This window comes from Rana temporaria, chromosome 4, assembly GCF_905171775.1.
Source record: "Rana temporaria chromosome 4, aRanTem1.1, whole genome shotgun sequence".
Taxonomy (NCBI): Eukaryota; Metazoa; Chordata; class Amphibia; order Anura; family Ranidae; genus Rana; species Rana temporaria.
The window spans coordinates 13,923,333-13,942,833 of record NC_053492.1 but is presented as its reverse complement, the minus strand read 5'-3'; the positions used below and the strand labels follow the sequence as shown (position 1 = coordinate 13,942,833).

General features: G+C 49.8%; 1 protein-coding gene across 1 annotated transcript in view; it reads left to right on the top strand.

Annotated features, from left to right (window-relative positions):
- The window catches only part of ZNF513 (zinc finger protein 513), a 29,994-nt gene extending 11,097 nt beyond the window's left edge, over window positions 1-18,897 (top strand). The window contains exons 2-4 of the mRNA XM_040347979.1: window positions 3,063-3,194; window positions 13,778-14,377; window positions 16,493-18,897. Of these exons, the coding sequence (XP_040203913.1) occupies window positions 3,063-3,194; window positions 13,778-14,377; window positions 16,493-17,208 (1,448 nt within the window). The 3' untranslated portion in view covers window positions 17,209-18,897. The remainder of the gene's footprint in view (window positions 1-3,062; window positions 3,195-13,777; window positions 14,378-16,492) is intronic.
- Window positions 18,898-19,501: the final 604 nt, after the last annotated feature.

The following is a 19,501-nucleotide window of genomic DNA, read 5'->3' as shown; positions in this document are numbered from 1 at the left end:
ATCCGTCCTTCTGTCTTTCCCCCTCACCACATATGCGTCCTTCTGTCTTTCCCCTCGCCACATATCTGTCCTTCTGTCTTTCCCCTCGCCACATATCTGTCCTTCTGTCTTTCCCCTCGCCACATATCCGTCCTTCTGTCTTTCCCCTCACCACATATCCGTCCTTCTGTCTATCCCCCCGCCACATATCTGTCCTTCTGTCTTTCTCCTCCCCTACATATCGGTCCTTCTGTCTTTCCCCCTCACCACATATCTGTCCTTCTGTCTTTCCCCCCCACCACATATCTGTCCTTCTGTCTTTCCCCTCACCACATATCCGTCCTTCTGTCTATCCCCCCGCCACATATCGGTCCTTCTGTCTTTCCCCCCACCACATATCCGTCCTTCTGTCTTTCTCCTCACCACATATCCCTCCTTCTGTCTTTCCCCCCACCACATATCCATCCTTCTGTCTTTCCCCTCGCCACATATCGGTCCTTCTGTCTTTCCCCTCGCCACATATCCGTCCTTCTGTCTTCCCCCCCACCACCACATATCTGTCCTTCTGTCTTTCCCCTCGCCACATATCTGTCCTTCTGTCTTTCCTCTCACCACATATCTGTCCTTCTGTCTTTCCCCCCACCACCACATATCTGTCCTTCTGTCTTTCCCCTCGCCACATATCTGTCCTTCTGTCTTTCCTCTCACCACATATCTGTCCTTCTGTCTTTCCCCTCACCACATATCTGTCCTTCTGTCTTTCCCCTCGCCACATATATGTCCTTCTGTCTTTCTCCTCACCACATATCCCTCCTTCTGTCTTTCCCCTCACCACATATCTGTTCTTCTGTCTTTCCCCTCACCACATATCTGTCCTTCTGTCTTTCTCCTCACCACATATCTGTCCTTCTGTCTTTCCCCCCACCACATATCTGTCCTTCTGTCTTTCCCCCCACCACATATATGTCCTTCTGTCTTTCTCCTCACCACATATCCCTCCTTCTGTCTTTCCCCTCACCACATATCTGTTCTTCTGTCTTTCCCCTCACCACATATCTGTCCTTCTGTCTTTCTCCTCACCACATATCTGTCCTTCTGTCTTTCTCCTCACCACATATCTGTCCTTCTGTCTTTCCCCCCACCACATATCTGTCCTTCTGTCTTTCCCCTCCCCACATATCCGTCCTTCTGTCTATCCCCCCCACCACATATCCGTCCTTCTGTCTTTCCCCTCACCACATATCCGTCCTTCTGTCTTTCCCCTCGCCACATATCCGTCCTTCTGTCTTTCCCCTCGCCACATATCTGTCCTTCTGTCTATCCCCCCACCACATATCTGTCCTTCTGTCAATCCCACTTACACATATCTGCCCTTCTGTCTGTACCCCCCACCCACGCACTTACAGTTAGGTCCATATATATTTGGACACAGACACAATTGTAGAATTTTTCAGGTATTTAACAAAGCATATTTAAGCTATAGCTATGTAATGGATATGGGCTGAAAGTGCACACCCGCAGGTTTAATTTGAGGGTATGTACGTCCAAATTGGAGGAATGGTTTAGGAATTACAGCTTTTAAGAATATCCACCCTCCCCCTTTTTTTCAAGGGACCAAAAGTAATTGAACAATTGAATCAAAAGCTGTTTCATGTCCAGGTGTGGGCTACTCCTTCGTTATTTCTTCATCAATTAAGCAGGTAAAAGGTCTGAAGTTGATTCTAAGTGTGGCATTTGCATTTGGAATCTATTGCTGTGAGCCTACGTCATGCGTTTAAAGGAGCTGTCCATGCCATTGTAAGGCTTCAAAAAGGAAACAAATCCATCAGAGAGATAGCAGCAACATTAGGAGTGGCAAAATCAACAGTTTGGTACATTCTGGAGAAAGAAGAACGCACTGGTGAGCTCAGCAACATAAAAAGTCCTGGATGTCCATGGAAGACAACAGTGGTGGATGATCGCAGGATCCTCTCTATGTTAAGGAAAAACCCATTCACAACATCCAGACAAGTGAAGGACACTTGTCAAAGTCTACATTTAAGAGAAGACTTTACAAGAGTACGAGTGGGAAGAAGATAAGTTCACAGAGTCCTGTTTTAGGCGAGGAAACTTATTATGGTACACTGGAAGGATGAGGCTCCCCCAAACCTTGAAAGAATGGATTGCTAATATTGGGACAGTGCTGAGATTGGAGAAACTGATATATCAACATAGGGGTAGTGCTCATAAGTTCAAGAAATTGTTGGCAAGATGGTTGGATTCATTCGTGAATCGGCGTATATACCTAATTTACATATTCGGCATGTAAATCTACGGAAGCGCCCCTAGCGTCCAGCGTAAATATGCACCCAAGATACGACGGCGTACTAAGACTTACGTCGGTCGGCTGAAGGCAGATTTCAGGCGTATCTACGTTCAAGAATACCGCGCATAGATACGACGGCGCATCTTGTTACTTACGCGGCGTATCAATAGATACGCCGGCGTAACCTGTACGTGAATCTGGCCCATACTTTCAGCCCAGATTCAGCCAAATGCAGCAAACTTGATTGGACGGCGCTTCACAGAACAGATGGACAATGATCCAAAACGCAAAAGAAACCCAGGAGCTTTTGAAGGAAAAGAAGTGGAATATTCTGCAATGGCCGAGTCAATCACCTGATCTCAACGCAATTGAGCATTTCACTTGTGTTCACTGTGTATAAAAATGGTTGCACTTCCTAAAATTTGTATTTGATATTTATGTTCAACCCCTTGAATTAAAGCTGAAAGTCTGAACTTCAAATTCATTTGGGTTGTTTTGTTTTAATTTTTATTCTGGTGGCATACAGAGCCAAAAAGTATGAAAATTGTGCCTGTGTCCAAATATATATATATATATATATATATATATAGACCTAACTGTATCTTTACTCCTGTCTAGAACACCCCCCGCCACTTCCACCAACATATACATTACCCCCCCCCCCCCTTTACATATCTGTCCTTCTGTCTATTCCACCTTCACCACATATACGTCGTTCTGTCTATACCCCCCCACCATCCGTGTCTGCTCTAATTAATGTCTCTCTCTGATTTGACAGGCGGTGGAGGGGCGGAGCCTTTAGGTTCTGGCGCCAGCACTGTTGTCCTGGAGTCAGATCTTCTCCTGAGCGATGATTTAGAGCTGTGTGGTGGCACTGAGCGTCTTCTCTCCTTCTCCCGGGACTCGGAGGGTGAGTCTCTTCTCTCCCTATAGGGTGCTGTACACCAGAAGAGGGTGATTGTCTCCTCCCTGTATACAGATATAATGTATATAAAGGCCTCAGCTGCATAAACATAGGCCTGCATATACAGTATCTCCCAAAAGTGAGTACACCCCTCACATTTTTGTACATTTTTTATTCTATCTTTTCATGCGACAACACTGAAGAAATTACACTTTGCTACAATGTAAAGTAGGAGTGCAACGGATCGTCATTGTTCCGTGATCCGAACGGGTCAACGTCCGCGGATCGGCACACCACCCGATCCACGGATTGAGCCCATAGGAAAGACCACGGCTTCGCCCTAGCTCCGGAGCGGCGGCCATTTTGGTACACCCGGCGGCGGCCTAGGTGAGCTTCCCAGAGCGGTGCTGACTGGGGAGATGTGGACATTACAGTCGGGGAGATGGGGGGAAGATGCGGAGATTGCAGTGGGGGAGATGTGGACATTGCAGTGGGGAGATGGGGGGGAGATGTGGACATTGCAGTGGGGGAGATGTGGACATTGCAGTGGGGGAGATGTGGACATTACAGTGGGGGAGATGTGGACATTACAGTGGGGGAGATGTGGACATTACAGTCGGGGAGATGGGGGGAAGATGTGGACATTGCAGTGGGGGAGATGGGGGGAAGATGCGGACATTGCAGTGGGGGAGATGGGGGGAAGATGCGGACATTGCAGTGGGGAAGATGTGGACATTGCAGTGGGGGAGATGTGGACATTACAGTGGGGGAGATGTGGACATTGCAGTGGGGGAGATGTGGACATTACAGTGGGGGAGATGAGGGGAAATGACGTGGACATTGCAGTGGAGGAGATGACGTGGACATTGCAGTGGGGGAGATGACGTGGACATTACAGTGGGGGAAATGTGGACATTACAGTGGGGGAAATGTGGACATTACAGTGGGGGAAGATGAGGGGAGATGACATGGACATTACAGTGGGGGAGATGACGTGGACATTACAGTGAGGGAAGATGAGGGGAGATGACGTGGACATTACAGTGGGGGAGATGACGTGGACATTACAGTGGGGTAAGATGAGGGGAGATGACGTGGACATTGCAGTGGGGGAGATGTGGACATTGCAGTGGAGGAGATGTGGACATTACAGTGGGGGAGATGTGGACATTGCAGTGGGGGAGATGTGGACATTGCAGTGGGGGAGATGTGGACATTGCAGTGGGGGAGATGTGGACATTACAGTGGGGGAGATGAGGGGAAATGACGTGGACATTGCAGTGGAGGAGATGACGTGGACATTACAGTGGGGGAAATGTGGACATTACAGTGGGGGAAATGTGGACATTACAGTGGGGGAAGATGAGGGGAGATGACGTGGACATTACAGTGAGGGAAGATGAGGGGAGATGACGTGGACATTACAGTGGGGGAGATGACGTGGACATTACAGTGGGGGAGATGACGTGGACATTACAGTGGGGGAGATGACGTGGACATTACAGTGGGGGAAATGTGGACATTACAGTGGGGGAAGATGACGTGGACATTACAGTGGGGGAAGATGAGGGGAGATGACGTGGACATTACAGTGGGGGAAGATGAGGGGAGATGACGTGGACATTACAGTGGGGGAGATGACGTGGACATTACAGTGGGGGGAGATGACGTGGACATTACAGTGGGGGGAGATGACGTGGATATTACAGTGGGGACGATATATCGTGGTGATCCGAAAAATGATCCGATCCGTGGCTCTGATCCGAGGAACGATCCGAACTGTGAGTTTTTTGATCCGTTGCACCCGTAATGTAAAGTAGTGAGTGTACAGCTTGTATTAGGCTTCTTCCACACGAGGCAGAGTCCACCAGCTCAGCAGGAGATCGCTCTGTTGATCTCTGCTGAGCCGGGCGGATGACAGGTCTGTCTTTGCTTACTGAGCAGGGAGGGGCCTGTCAGAGTGCCGCTGATCCCTATGGAGAGATTGGATGAAAACGGACAGCATGTTCCGTTTTCATCAGATCTCATCCGATCCGCCAAAACGCATGGCGAACGTATCACTATACATCTGATTTTAGCAGATCAGATGGCAGACTGGTGTTAGCGGACACATCTCCGCTGACATCCATCTCCCCATAGGAGTCAATAGATGGCCCGCTTGGATCTGCCTGAAAAAAGGACAGGTGAATCTGAGCGGGCTTGCGATGTGAAAGGGGCCTAACAGTGTAAGTTTACCGTCCCTTCAAAATAACACACAGCCATTAATGTCTAAACTGCTGGTAACAAAAGTGAGTACACACCTAAGTGAAAATGTCCAAATTGGGCCCAGAGTGTCAATATTTATTGTGGCCACCATTATTTTCCAGCACTGCCTTAACCCTCTTGGGCATTGAGTTCACCAGAGCTTCACAGATTGCCACTGGAGTCCTCTTCCATTCCTCCATGATGACATCACAGAGCTGGTGGATGTTAGAGACCTTGTGCTCCTCTACCTTCTGTTTCAGGATGCCCCACAGACGCTCAATAGGGTTTAGGTCTGGAGCAGTGGCGTACCGCGCGCAGGGGGTGGGGGACAGACCACCCTGAGTGCCACACACTGGGAGTGGCACCCCAGTGACAGCTGACGCAGTGGCGCGGTGACAGGCAGGTTAGAGCAGGGAGAGAGGCTAGCTGCAGTTGCAAGGGGGGGGTGCGGGGTGACACCACTGCACCTGACTAACCATCCCCTCCTCTCGCAGCCGCGGGCTGTCTGAGCGGACCCGGATGTCACACAGACACAGCCGAGCAGAGTGAAGCCGCCTCCCCCTCCTCTCTGTTTATGTGTACACAGGGGAGGGGACCTGCTGTGCGTGTGCCACGCTGATCTGAGATACTGAATGGGGGGTCTGCACTGAAGGGAGGGGGTCTGTGCAACATGCAGGGGGTCCAGAGCTGTGAGTGCAATGTAAATGGGTGCAGGATACTGCATAATGTAAAGGGGAACAGAGATACAGGGTGCTGTGTAATGGAAAGGGGTCCAGAGATGCAGGGTGCTGTGTAATGGAAAGGGGTCCAGAGATGCAGTGTAATGTACATGGGTTCCAGTAATCCATGTCCTTAGTCTGCTTGTCTTCAGAAAACTGTTTGCGGGCTTCTTTGTGCATCATCTTTAGAAGAGGCTTCCTTCTGGGATGACAGCCATGCAGACCAATTTGATGCAGTGTGTGTCGTACGGTCTGAGCACTGACAGGCTGACTCCCCCACCCCTTCAACCTCTGCAGCAATGCTGGCAGCACTCATACGTCTATTTCCCAAAGACAACCTCTGGATATGACGCTGGGCACGTGACCTTAACTTCTTTGGTTGACCATGGCGAGGCCTGTTCTGAGTGGAACGCTGTATGGTCTTGGCCATCGTGCTGCAGCTCAGTTTCAGGGTCTTGGCAATCTTCTTATAGCTTAGGCCATCTTTATGTAGAGCAGGGGTCTCAAACTCAAATTACCTGAGGGCCACAAGACAAGTTTTCATATGCCATGGGGGGCCGCATGCAAACTTTCAAACTTCAAAAACAACAGTACTGGTGTCAGCGAACACATTATTAACCCCCAGCACTGGTGTCAGCGAGTGCATTATTACCACCAGCACTGGTGTCAGCGAGCGCATTATTACCACCAGCACTGGTGTAAGTCAGGGTTTGACAAATTTGCTTGGAATCTAGGAGCCAGCTAAAAAAGTTAGGAGCCAGAAAACGCACCCCGTCCCGACGAGCTTGCGCGCAGAAGCGAACACATACGTGAGCAGCGCCCGCATATGTAAACGGTGTTCAAACCACACATGTGAGGTATCGCCGCGATTGGTAGAGTGAGAGCAATAATTCTAGCTCCTCTGTAACTTAAAACATGCAACATGTAGATTTTTTTAAAGGTCGCCTATGAAGATTTTAAAGGGTAAAAAAGTTTGTCGGCATTCCACAAGCTGACACAATTTTGAAGCGTGACATGTTGGGTATGAATTTACTTGGCGTAACATTATCTTTCATAATATTAAAAAAAAAATGGGGATAACTTTACTGTTGTCTTATTTTTTTATTAAAAAAAGTGTAATTTTTTCCCAAAAAAGTGCGCTTGTAAGACCGCTGCGCAAATACGGCGTAACAGAAAGTATTGCAATGATCGCTATTTTATTCTCTAGGGTGTTAGGATAAAAAATATATATAATGTTTGGGGGTTCTAATTAGAGGGAAGAATATGGCAGTGAAAATAGTGAAAAACAACATTATAATTGCTGTTTAACTTGTAATGCTTAACTTGTAATACCAACGGCCACCACCAGATGGCGCCAGCTCACATCTGGTGGTAATAACTTGTAATACCAACGGCTCACCACCAGATGGCACCAGCTCAAAAAAAAAAAAAAAAATGTTTTTCTTTCTCGTACATCACGGGACACAGAGCGGCATATTCATTACTATATGGGTTATATGGAGTACCTTCAGGTGATGGACACTGGCAATCTCAAACAGGAAGTGCCCCTCCCTATATAACCCCCTCCCATAGGAGGAGTACCTCAGTTTTTTCGCCAGTGTCTTAGGTGTTGGTCATGGTTTAGCTTACCTCCACATCCTTGGGATTAAGGTGGGCTAACCGGTTCTGTCCAAAGGCCTCAGTGCTAAAGTGGTCAGCAACCGGACCCCAAACCATTGGGGTGTAGCCCATAATGCTTTCTGTTCAGAGAGCTGGGCCCAGAACTTAGAAACCTTTGGGGGCCTAATGTTTCTGTTGCCAGGGTGCTATATGGGCCCAGGACAGTGGCTCCTTCATAGGAACCCAGGGCCTGAAGGTCTAGACACCACCCACGGAGATGGGGGAAGATTGGACCTCTTGCTGTGCAAAAGTCCTGCGGCATGGAGCAGGTAAGTATTGGGGGAGCTTGCGGAACTTGGTTCTTAGCAGGTTCCCTACAGGGGGTGCACAGGGGGACAGGCCTGGGTATGCTCTGCATTGGCAAGGAATCACTATGTCTATGACAGAGACAGGATGATTCAATCTTTTTTCCCCAGTAATATGTGACCTCCCTGGTAAGTGTTGTTTAGCTGGGCTGCTGGCGCTAGGTGTGGGATCTCTGTGAGAGGGGAGCCTTTTCCCATGCTAAAAGGAGGTCTGTGACCTACCTAAAGGGCTTACCTGCCTGGGTGCCTGCGTTGCTCCGTCCTCCTCCATGTGTGATGGCCCCCGCTGACGGGCGCGCGTGCCCGAGATATAAACGATGTTCGCGCCGTTTCCGTGGTGGGGGCGCGTCCCGGTGGGCGGCGAATCACAAATAAAGGAAGGGGAGGTCCTTCCATTAGCTGCCAAGAGCTCAGTGTCATCCTGAGCTAGAGGAGAGGAGGACACAGAGCGGAGCACGCCGAGGACACCCGGTGGCGAAAGGAAGAATTGCAGTTTTTTCTAAGGACTGTCAAACCTACAGATAGGTTTTCTTTTCCTTTTTTCAGCAGATGGCTATTGGCAATACTTAGTGGGAGACAGAGTGGTTTCTTTTCCTCTTCAAAAAAAAAAGAAAAAAGAAGAAGGGAAAGAACTGCTGATCTCCCTTCTCAGTTTGGGCGTTAGTCTCTATCGCTCCCAAACCGACAGATCCCCTTAGCTACGTCTGTGGCTGGGTGATAGCAGGTGTACCTCGGTATTGTACCATGCCTTCTGGGTCAGAGGATACAAAGGGTGGGGATTCCCCCGCAAAATCCGAGGGCTCAGACACGGCTATGCCGCTGCTCTCCCCACAGGACATATCAGGGCACGCCTTGATGGGACCTGGGGGATCTGGTGCTGGGGCTGATCCAGGTCAGTCCAACCCCGGCTTTGTCACTGAGAGAGTTCTTGCTGTTTCTTTAGGTGAACTAGAGAAAAGAATGGCAAAAAGGATAGCTAAAGCTATATCGGGTAGAAAGCGGACTAGGTCTCCGTCACCCGAGCAAGAACCCTCAGACACAGAAATCCTTTCCCTAGGGGAATTGGATAGACTTGACGCTTTGGACCAGGGTGGTTCAGAGATCGAGGATCTGGATACTGAGGGGTCTGGTTCAGCCTCCCAAGGGGAAAGTTTGTGGGTTCAGGCCTTAACGGACATGGTCCATGAGGCATTTAAGTTACCCATACCAGAACCTCAAGTATCGGCGGTTTCAGCTTTAGGCTCTTTAAGAACGCCTCAAAGCAACGCAGTTTTCCCGATCCATCCTCTACTCGAGGAGGTCATGTTTCAGGATTGGATTAAGCCAGATAGAGTCTTTTTACCACCTAAAAAATTCTCTGTTTTATATCCTATGGAGGAGAAATTCTCCAAAAGATGGGCGCCCCCGGCGGTGGACGCAGCCATCTCCTATGTGAACAAATCTTTAACTTGTCCGGTGGAAAACGTACAGGTGTTTAAGGATCCGGTTGATAAACGCTTGGAAACATTACTGAAAGCCTCCTTTACTTCAGCAGGGGCGATAGTTCAGCCCGCTGTGGCTGCTATTGGAATTACCCAAGCATTATCAGATAAGACTAAGCAAATGCTTAAACTTATCCCTGCCCAGCAGGCAGAGGAATTTTCGGATATACCGAGGGCTATACGCTTTACGGTGGATGCTATCAAGGACTCCATCCAGCAGGCATCACGTTTATCCTTATTTCTAATCCATATGAGAAGGCTCTTATGGTTGAAGAGTTGGGAGGCTGAGCCCCCATGCAGAAAGCTCCTGGTAGGGTTTCCCTTCCATGGAGGACGACTCTTCGGAGAAGATCTGGATAGATATATTCAGACTATATCAAGCGGCAAAAGCACTCTCTTGCCAGTCAAGAAGAAAGCCCGAGGGCCCGCGTTTAAACGCCAGCCCTCCCCGGGACAGGGGCCCTCTAATACCAGACAGTATCGACGGCCTCCTGCAAGATCAGGCTTTAACAATAAGTCACAAGGCCAAGCCACTGGGGGCAAGAAGCAGTGGTACCGCAAGCCTGCGAAGCCAGCCCCCAAGTCGGCCTTATGAAGGGGCGCCCCCACCCACGATGGTGGGGGGAAGGCTACGTCTCTTTGCAGAAGTTTGGGAGGCCAGCATTCCCGACTGCTGGGTACGGTCTTCCGTGGCCACGGGCTACAAACTAGAATTTTCAGAATTCCCTCCTCCTCATTGCCAGGAGTCAAGAGTACCAGGCGACCCGGTGAAGGGAGCCGCGTTGATGGCGGCATTGAATCATCTGCTGTGCCAGAAGGTGATAGTAGAAGTACCAGTCCAGGAACAGGGCTTGGGGTTCTACTCCAACCTGTTTATCATCCCAAAGCCCAACGGCGATGTCAGGCCAATTTTGGACTTAAAGGGAGTAAATGCGTACCTAAAGGTCCGCTCATTCCGGATGGAAACTATTCGGTCAGCTGTCGCCGTGCTCCAGAAGGACGACTTCATGGCGTCCATAGACATAAAGGATGCTTACCTTCATGTGCCAATTTTTCAGCCACATCAGGTATTTCTACGCTTCTCGGTGGCTCAGCGTCATTTCCAATTTGTGGCGCTCCCCTTCGGGTTGGCTACGGCCCCCCGGGTATTCACGAAGGTCCTAGCCCCAATCCTAGCCAATCTAAGGACCCAAGGGGTCACGGTCCTAGCTTACCTGGACGACCTCTTGGTCGTAGACCACTCGTTTCCTGGCCTGGAACGAGCAGTCGCCCTCACGGTTCAGTACCTCGAGAGGTTCGGCTGGGTCCTAAATCGAGACAAATCAGCATTTCGGCCCACAAGGCAGCTGGAATATCTCGGCATGAGATTGGATACAGAACAACAGAAGGTGTTCCTACCTCTATTAAAGGTCAAGGCCATCAAAGAGCTAATACAAATAGTTCTGAGCAAGAGAAAGCCAACTGTTCGCCTATGTATGCGGCTACTAGGCAAGATGGTGGCCACCTTCGAGGCGGTACCGTATGCTCAGAGCCACACTCGCATCTTGCAGGCAGCCATCCTGTCAGCATGGAGCAAGAGGCCTCAGGCCTTGGAGATTCCTTTGCCACTCTCACCAAGAGTCCGGCAAAGTCTATCTTGGTGGTTAAACCCTCAGAATCTCCTGAAGGGAAAGACGTTCAGTCCTGTGACCTGGAAGATAGTAACCACAGACGCCAGCCTGATCGGCTGGGGAGCAATTTTGGATGGTTGCACTCGCCAGGGCACTTGGGCAGCGGCAGAGAAGCAGTTGCCCATCAATATCTTGGAGCTCAGAGCTGCCCGACTAGCCCTCAGGGCTTGGACGTCCAAACTGCAGGGGTTCCCGGTGAGAATACAATCGGACAATGCCACGGCGGTGGCATACATAAATCACCAAGGGGGAACCAATAGTCAAGCCGCTCAGAAAGAAGTGAGCTTGATTTTCTTGTGGGCAGAAGCCCATGTGCCCTGCATATCGGCTATATTCATTCCCGGAGTGGACAACCTACAGGCGGACTTCTTAAGTCGCCAGACTCTATTGCCGGGGGAGTGGTCTCTGCATCCACAGGTCTTTCAGACACTCTGCCAGAAGTGGGGAGTGCCGGACGTGGATATCATGGCATCGAGACTAAACAAGAAGCTAGACAGGTTCATGTCCCGCACAAGGGATCCCAGAGCCTGCGGAACCGATGCGTTAGTTTGCCCTTGGCATCAGTTCAAACTTCTTTATGCATTTCCCCCGCTCCAGTTACTACCCCGCCTGCTGCGCAGGATCAGGGTGGAGCACATACCAGTCATCCTGGTAGCTCCAGCATGGCCCAGAAGGGCATGGTATTCACTAATCCTGAAGATGGTAGTGGGAGACCCTTGGACTCTTACTCTACGGCCAGACCTGCTATCGCAAGGTCCGATCCTCCACCCTGCCTTACGGCATCTAAATTTGACGGCCTGGAAGCTGAATCCCTGATTCTCAGGGGTAGAGGTCTGTCTCAGAAAGTAATCTCTACCCTAATCAGAGCCAGGAAACCGGTCTCTAGGGTGATTTATTACAGGGTCTGGAAGGCCTATGTAGGCTGGTGTGAGTCCAAGCGATGGCTTTCTCGCAAGTTTACCATCGATAGAGTATTAAGTTTTCTCCAGCTCGGAGTGGATAAAGGACTGGCATTAAGCACAATCAAAGGACAGATTTCAGCTTTGTCAGTGTGGTTTCAGCGGCCGCTGGCCACCCACTCGCTAGTTAAGACCTTCCTTCAAGGGGTCTTACGTATTAATCCTCCAGTTAAATCCCCGCTTTGTCCGTGGGATTTAAATCTTGTTCTGTCAAGTTTACAGAAACAACCTTTTGAGCCGTTGGCTGAAATTCCTTTGGCTTTACTAACAAGGAAGTTAGTATTTTTGGTCGCCATAGTTTCCGCCAGAAGAGTCTCGGAACTGGCAGCCTTATACTGTAAGGAACCATATCTTATTTTACATAAGGACAAGGTCGTTCTCCGCCCTCATCCTTCCTTCCTACCAAAGGTTATATCCCGTTTTCATCTAAACCAGGATTTGGTATTACCATCCTTCTTTCCTAAACCTACTTCCAGAAAGGAAGGGTTGCTGCATAACTTGGATATTGTCAGGGCCATGAAAGCCTATCTTAAAGCTACAGAGAAGATCCGGAAAACAGATGTCTTGTTCATTTTACCGGATGGGCCCAAGAAGGGGCAGGCAGCTGCAAAAATCCACCATCTCAAGGTGGATTAAACAGTTAATCACTCAGGCCTACGGCTTGAAAGGGTTGCCTCCTCCGTTATCATTAAAGGCTCATTCTACTAGGGCCATGGGCGCCTCCTGGGCAGCACACCACCAGATCTCTATGGCTCAAGTTTGCAAGGCGGCAACCTGGTCTTCTGTCCACACGTTTACAAAATTCTACCAGTTGGACGTAAGAAGGAATACTGATACAGCCTTTGGGCAGGCAGTGCTGCAGGCTGCAGTTTGAGACCCTCGGATTCCGGGGGCTCCCTTTTGAGTTAAATTTAAAAATTATTTTTCTCAACTAAGTTGGATTTATTATGATTTGAGTATATCTCTAAATTAAATCCTTTTGTCTTGGGAAGATGTCTCCCTCCCCTCATTGTAAGCATTGCTTTGGGACATCCCACATAGTAATGAATATGCCGCTCTGTGTCCCGTGATGTACGAGAAAGAAAAAGGGATTTTTAATACAGCTTACCTGTAAAATCTTTTTCTTGGAGTACATCACCACATGTACATGTACTCCAAGAAAAGGATTTTACAGGTAAGCTGTATTAAAAATCCCTTTTTTTTTTTGCTCCCCTCACTTCCACCCTGCCTGAGGGCCATTTATAACTGGTCCGCGGGCCGCAAATGGCCCGCGGGCCGGTACTTTGAGACCACTGATGTAGAGCAACAGTTCTTTTTTTTCAGATCCTTAGAGAGTTCTTTGCCATGAGGTGCCATGTTGAACTTCTAGTGACCAGTATGTGAGAGTGAGAGCGATAACACTATTACATTGTAGCAAAGTGTAATTTCTTCAGTGTTGTCACATAAAAAGTTAGAACAAAATATTTATAAAAATGTGAGGGGTGTACTCACTTTTGTGAGATACTGTAGATGTGGCTCCTGGGTAATTATCTGTTCTATATTGTCCCCACAGATTCAGTAGAAAGTAAGTTGGAGATCCCGCGTTACCCGCTGAGCGAGGATGAATATTCGGCGTACCAGCCGCTCAGCACGGACAGCGATCCAGAAGAGGCGGGTGTGGGGGGTCTGCCCTCTCCCTGTGGGCCCTGCGAGTCAACAGAGAGCAGCCGCTGTCAGTACCAGGAGCACCATGAGGACGTGACCTCAGAGAAGGAGAGGCTACTCTTCACCTGCCGCCTGTGTCCCTTCTCCACCCATTACTCCAGCCACCTCAAGAGGCACATGAAGACTCACAACGGGGAGAAACCCTTCTGCTGCCCGCACTGCCTCTACGCCTCCTCTCAGCTTGTCAACCTCAAACGTCATCTTCTGACCCACACCGGGGAGAAGCCTTTCCACTGCGAACTCTGCACCTTCTCCTGCAGCAGTCCGGGCAACTTGAAACGCCACCAGAAGGTCCACACACAGGACAAACCCTTCACCTGCCACCTGTGCCCTTACCGCTGCAACCAGAGCCGCAATCTGAAACGCCACATCCTGGCGCACCGGAGGGGGCAACAGAAGGAAAGGCGTGAAGAGGCCAAAGAGACGAGGAGCAGCCCCCCCCCTGATGGTCAGTTGCAGGACTCATCTCATCTCATTTCTGTCCCACCCTCCATGATATGCCCATGTACCCTGACCAAAGGTGTCTGTGATGCAGAGTCTGTCCCTCCCATTGCAGGGTGACATAAATGGAATATCCTCTGACTACTTCAGGGGAACACAATGGGTTGTTGTAAGACATAATGCCGCCCCCTAGGATAACACACACACACACAGCAGGGACCTGTGTGAAATACTTTGCCCCACCCAAAGAAAGATAACAAACAAGCAGGATAGACATGGGGTATGCTCCTCCCATTACAGGGGGACTCAAACTAGACCTGTGGGCAGCTCCTCCCTCTGCAGGGTGACTACGATGGGATCAACAAGACATGGAGTCAGCCTCTCCTTTCACTGCATGGTGACTGAAACAAGACCTCTAACACAGCATGTACCTGTAAGACCTTGTCTGCCCCTTTCACTGTAGGGTGACATGGAAGGGATCAGCATGGTGACAATGAATGGAGCTACAGGACATGGAGTCAGCCCCTTCTCCTACTGCATGGTTACACAACTGAGACCTGTAAGCCAGTTCCTCCCACTACAGGGCGGCACTGCATGGATTCATAAGACCTTGTCTGTCCTTCCCCTTACAGGGTGACACAGCATAGACCTGTAGGACCTTTTTCGTTCTTCCCATTAGAGTGACACAGCATAGACAACCTGTAGGACCTTGTTTGCCCTCCCACTGCAGGGTGACACAGCATGGACCTCTAGGACCTTTGTCTGCCCCTCCCACTGCAGGGTGACACAGCATGGACCTCTAGGACCTTGTCTGCCCCTCCTACTGCAGGGTGACACAGCATGGACCTCTACGACCTTGTCTGCCCCTCCTACTGCAGGGTGACACAGCATTGACCTCTAGGACCTTGTATGCCCCTCCCACTGCAGGGTGACACACCATTGACCTGTAGGACCTTGTCTGCCCTCCCACTGCAGGGTCACAGCATAGACCTGTAGGACCTTATATGCCCCTTTCACTGCAGGGTGACAGAGCATTGGCCTGTAGGACCTTGTCTGCACTCCCACTGCAGGGTCACAGCATAGACCCGTAGGACCTTGTCTGCCCCTTCCACTGCAGGGTGACAGAGCATGGCCCTGTAGGACCTTTTATGCCACTGCGGGGTGACACACCATGGACCTGTAGGACCTTGTCTGCCCTCCCACTGCAGGGTCCCAGCCTGTTGGACCTTGTCTGCTCCTCCTACTGCAGGGTGACACAGCATGGACCTGCAGGACCTTGTCTGCCCTCCCACTGCAATGTGACACAGCATGGACCTGTAGGACCTTGTCTGCCCTCCAATTGTAGGGTGACACAACATGGAGCTGTAGGACCTTGCCTGTCCCTCCCATTGCAGGGTGACACAGCATTTACCTCTAGGACATTGTCTGCCCCTCCCACTGCAGGGTGACAGAGCATGGACCTGTATGACCTTATATGCCCCTCCCACTGCAGGGTGACACACCATGGACCTGTAGGACCTTGTCAGTCCTCCCACTGCAGGGTCATAGACGTGTAGGACCTTATATGCCCCTCCCTCTGCAGGGTCCCAGCATAGACCTGTAGGACCTTGTCTGCTCCTCCTATTGCAGGGTGACACAGCATGGACCTGTAGGACCTTATCTGCTCCTCCCAATGCAGGGAGACACAGAAAGGATCAGCTAAGCATGGGATTCTTTCCATCCCACTACAGGGTGACTATGAAGGGAGCTACAGGACATGGAGTCAGCCTCTTCCATTGCATGCTGACCTAAACAAGACCTGTGAGCCAGTTCCTCCTACTCCAGAGTGACATGGCATGGACTTTTGAAAACTAGTCTGCCACCTCCCATTGCATGATGTCTCTAACCACTCCCACTACAGGGTGATACAGCATGGACCCTGTAAGAGCTTGTCTGCCCCTCCCACTGCAGGGTGACATGAAAATGGTCAGTTTGCTCCTCCCATTCGGTGAGAGTTTCCATCCCCAGTGTCTCCACCTGTTCGTAGGGCCATCCTCCCCATCCCAGGTGACATGTTGGGAGGTCCTCATCATTCCTCTGGTGTCCCCAGCCTCATCTAATGTTTCTCCTCCTCTCACTGCAGATGTGTCTGTGGCAGCCCTGGCCCTCCCGGTGACCTCCGATGACCTGGAAGTCTTTCTGCCAGCTTGTGTCCACTTAAGCCGTGCTCCGTCTTCGCCCGTTCTGCAGCCTACGGCAGATGACGGCCTCCCAGAGCTGCTTTTCCCCTTCACGTGCCGCTCTTGTGGCACGGTTCTGGATGAAGGCAGCCCTCAGGACGATGATGGTGAGATGGATGGACAGTTCTGCTCCCGTTGTAGCTCTTCGGGGAGCCCAGACAAATGCTTTTCTTGCGTTTTGTGCCCGTTTGTCACCCACTACCAGAACCATTTATCCCGCCACATGAAAACGCACAGCGGGGAGAAGCCCTACAAGTGCCACCTATGCTCCTATGCCTCGGCACACTATGACAACCTAAAGAGACACCAGCGGGTTCACACCGGGGAAAAGCCCTACAAGTGCCAGCTGTGTGACTATGCCTGTGGCAACCTCGCCAACCTAAAGAGGCATGGGCGCATCCACTCTGGGGACAAGCCCTTCCGCTGTGGCCTATGTAACTACAGCTGTAACCAAAGCATGAACCTCAAACGTCACATGCTGCGTCACACTGGCGAGAAGCCGCTCCGCTGCCCGCAGTGCCACTACACCACCGGCCACTGGGACAATTATAAGCGTCACCAGAAGACGCATGGACACTCTGGAGAACTCAGTGAGCCCCCGAGGTCTGACGGATCTTAGAACCTTTAACTGCTCTGCACAAGTTTGGTTTATAGCGCAGTCTAGTATGCTGCGGCAGAAGTGTAAGCTCCTTGGGCTAAGGCTGGCCGCACAATACTGACCCCCTCTGTTATGCTGTATGTCCTCATATTGTGAATATTATGGAGTATTGCATGGCTGGTTCATGTGCTCGTCCCATAAACATTCCAGGATGTCAGATTGTGAGTGGAGCTAATTTTTTATGGTATTCCATGGTGGAGAGCGTTCTGTCCTCACACGTCTTATTCTGGCCAATGCTGGGTGAGGCATCCTTCACTCGCACCTTATTCTATCCAGTATTTGGTGGAGCATCCTTCACCGACACCGATTCTATCCAGTACTGGGTGGAGCATCCTTCACCGACACCGATTCTATCCAGTACTGGGTGGAGTATCCTTCACCGACACCGATTCTATCCAGTACTGGGTGGAGCATCCTTCACCGACACCTCTTATTCTATCCAGTACTGGGTGGAGCATCCTTCACCGACACCTCTTATTCTATCCAGTACTGGGTGGAGCATCCTTCACTGACACCTCCTAACTATTGCAGGGAGCCTGCCCTTACACCTTGTATTCTATCCAGTGCTGGGAGAAGCCTTTGGGGGCCCACACACAAGACAGTATACCATACATTTTGGCTACACGTTACCATATTTTTGTTGGCCAATCTACTTATCAGTGATCAATCAATAACACCGACATTACTGACGTTCTTATCAGTGACCGATCAGTAATGCTGATGTTCTTGGTGACCAATAAATGATTCTGATATGTTCTTATCAGTCACCGTATGGGAGACCGATCTATAACGCTAACACGTTCTTATCGGGGACTGATCAATAACGCTAACGTGTTCTTATCGGGGACTGATCAATAATGCTAACGTGTTCTTATCAGGGACTGATCAATAATGCTAACGTTCTATCGGCGATCGATCAATAACGCTAACGTGTTCTTATCGGGGACTGATTAATAATGCTAACGTGTTCTTATCGGGGACTGATCAATAATGCTAACGTGTTCTTATCAGGGACTGATGAATAATGCTAACGTTCTATCAGCGATCGATCAATAACGCTAACGTGTTCTTATCGGGGACTGATTAATAATGCTAACGTGTTCTTATCGGGGACTGATTAATAATGCTAACGTGTTCTTATCGGGGACTCAATGCTAACATGCTATCGGCGATCGATTAATAATAATGCGTTCATAACAGAGTCCGATAAATAATGCTAATATGCTCTTATCATAGTCCGATCAATAACGCTAAAGTGTTCTTATCGGAGTCAGATCAATAACGCTAAAGTGTTCTTATCGGAGTCCGATCAATAATGCCAAAGTGTTCTTATCAGAGTCAGATCAATAACGCTAAAGTGTTCTTATCGGAGTCAGATAAATAACGCTAAAGTGTTCTTATCGGAGTCCGATCAATAACGCCAAAGTGTTCTTATCGGAGTCAGATCAATAACGCCAACGTTTTCTTATCGGAGTCAGATAAATAACGCTAAAGTGTTCTTATCGGAGTCCGATCAATAACGCCAAAGTGTTCTTATCGTAGACCGATAAATAATGCTAACGTATTGTTTTTGGAGACTGATCGCTAATGCCAACGTTCATATTGGAGACCGATTAATAACGCTCATGTGTTCTTATCAGAGACAGATGACTAACGCTAAAATGCTCTTACCGGTAACATATCGATAACAATGACGTTATCGGTGACTGTCAATATTGCTGACGTCATTTTGCTCCCTGGAATTGTACAATTATCACTACTGTTAGCTAACCAATATGAAATATTGGCCTGTATATGGCACCCACACCACAGACCCTCTACAAGTCTCACACATATCTCCCTCACACGCGGCTCTGTCACATCTCCCTCACATGCACGGCTCCTCCACACGTAGTTCCCTCGCTCACCTCTCTTACCTGCGGCTCTCTTACATTAACCTCTCTCACATCCGGCTCCTTCCCACACATCTTCCCTCACTCATGGCTCCATCACACACATCTCCATCACAAGCGTCGCTCTCCCACACATCTTCCCTCACTCATGGCTCCATCACACACATCTCCATCACAAGCGTCGCTCTCCCACACATCTTCCCTCACTCATGGCTCCATCACACACATCTCCATCACAAGCGTCGCTCTCCCACACATCTTCCCTCACTCATGTCCTCCTCTCTTACATGAAGTTCCATCACATGTCTCGCACCTTTCTCCCTCACACACACCTCTTTAACACATCTTCCTCACATTCAGCC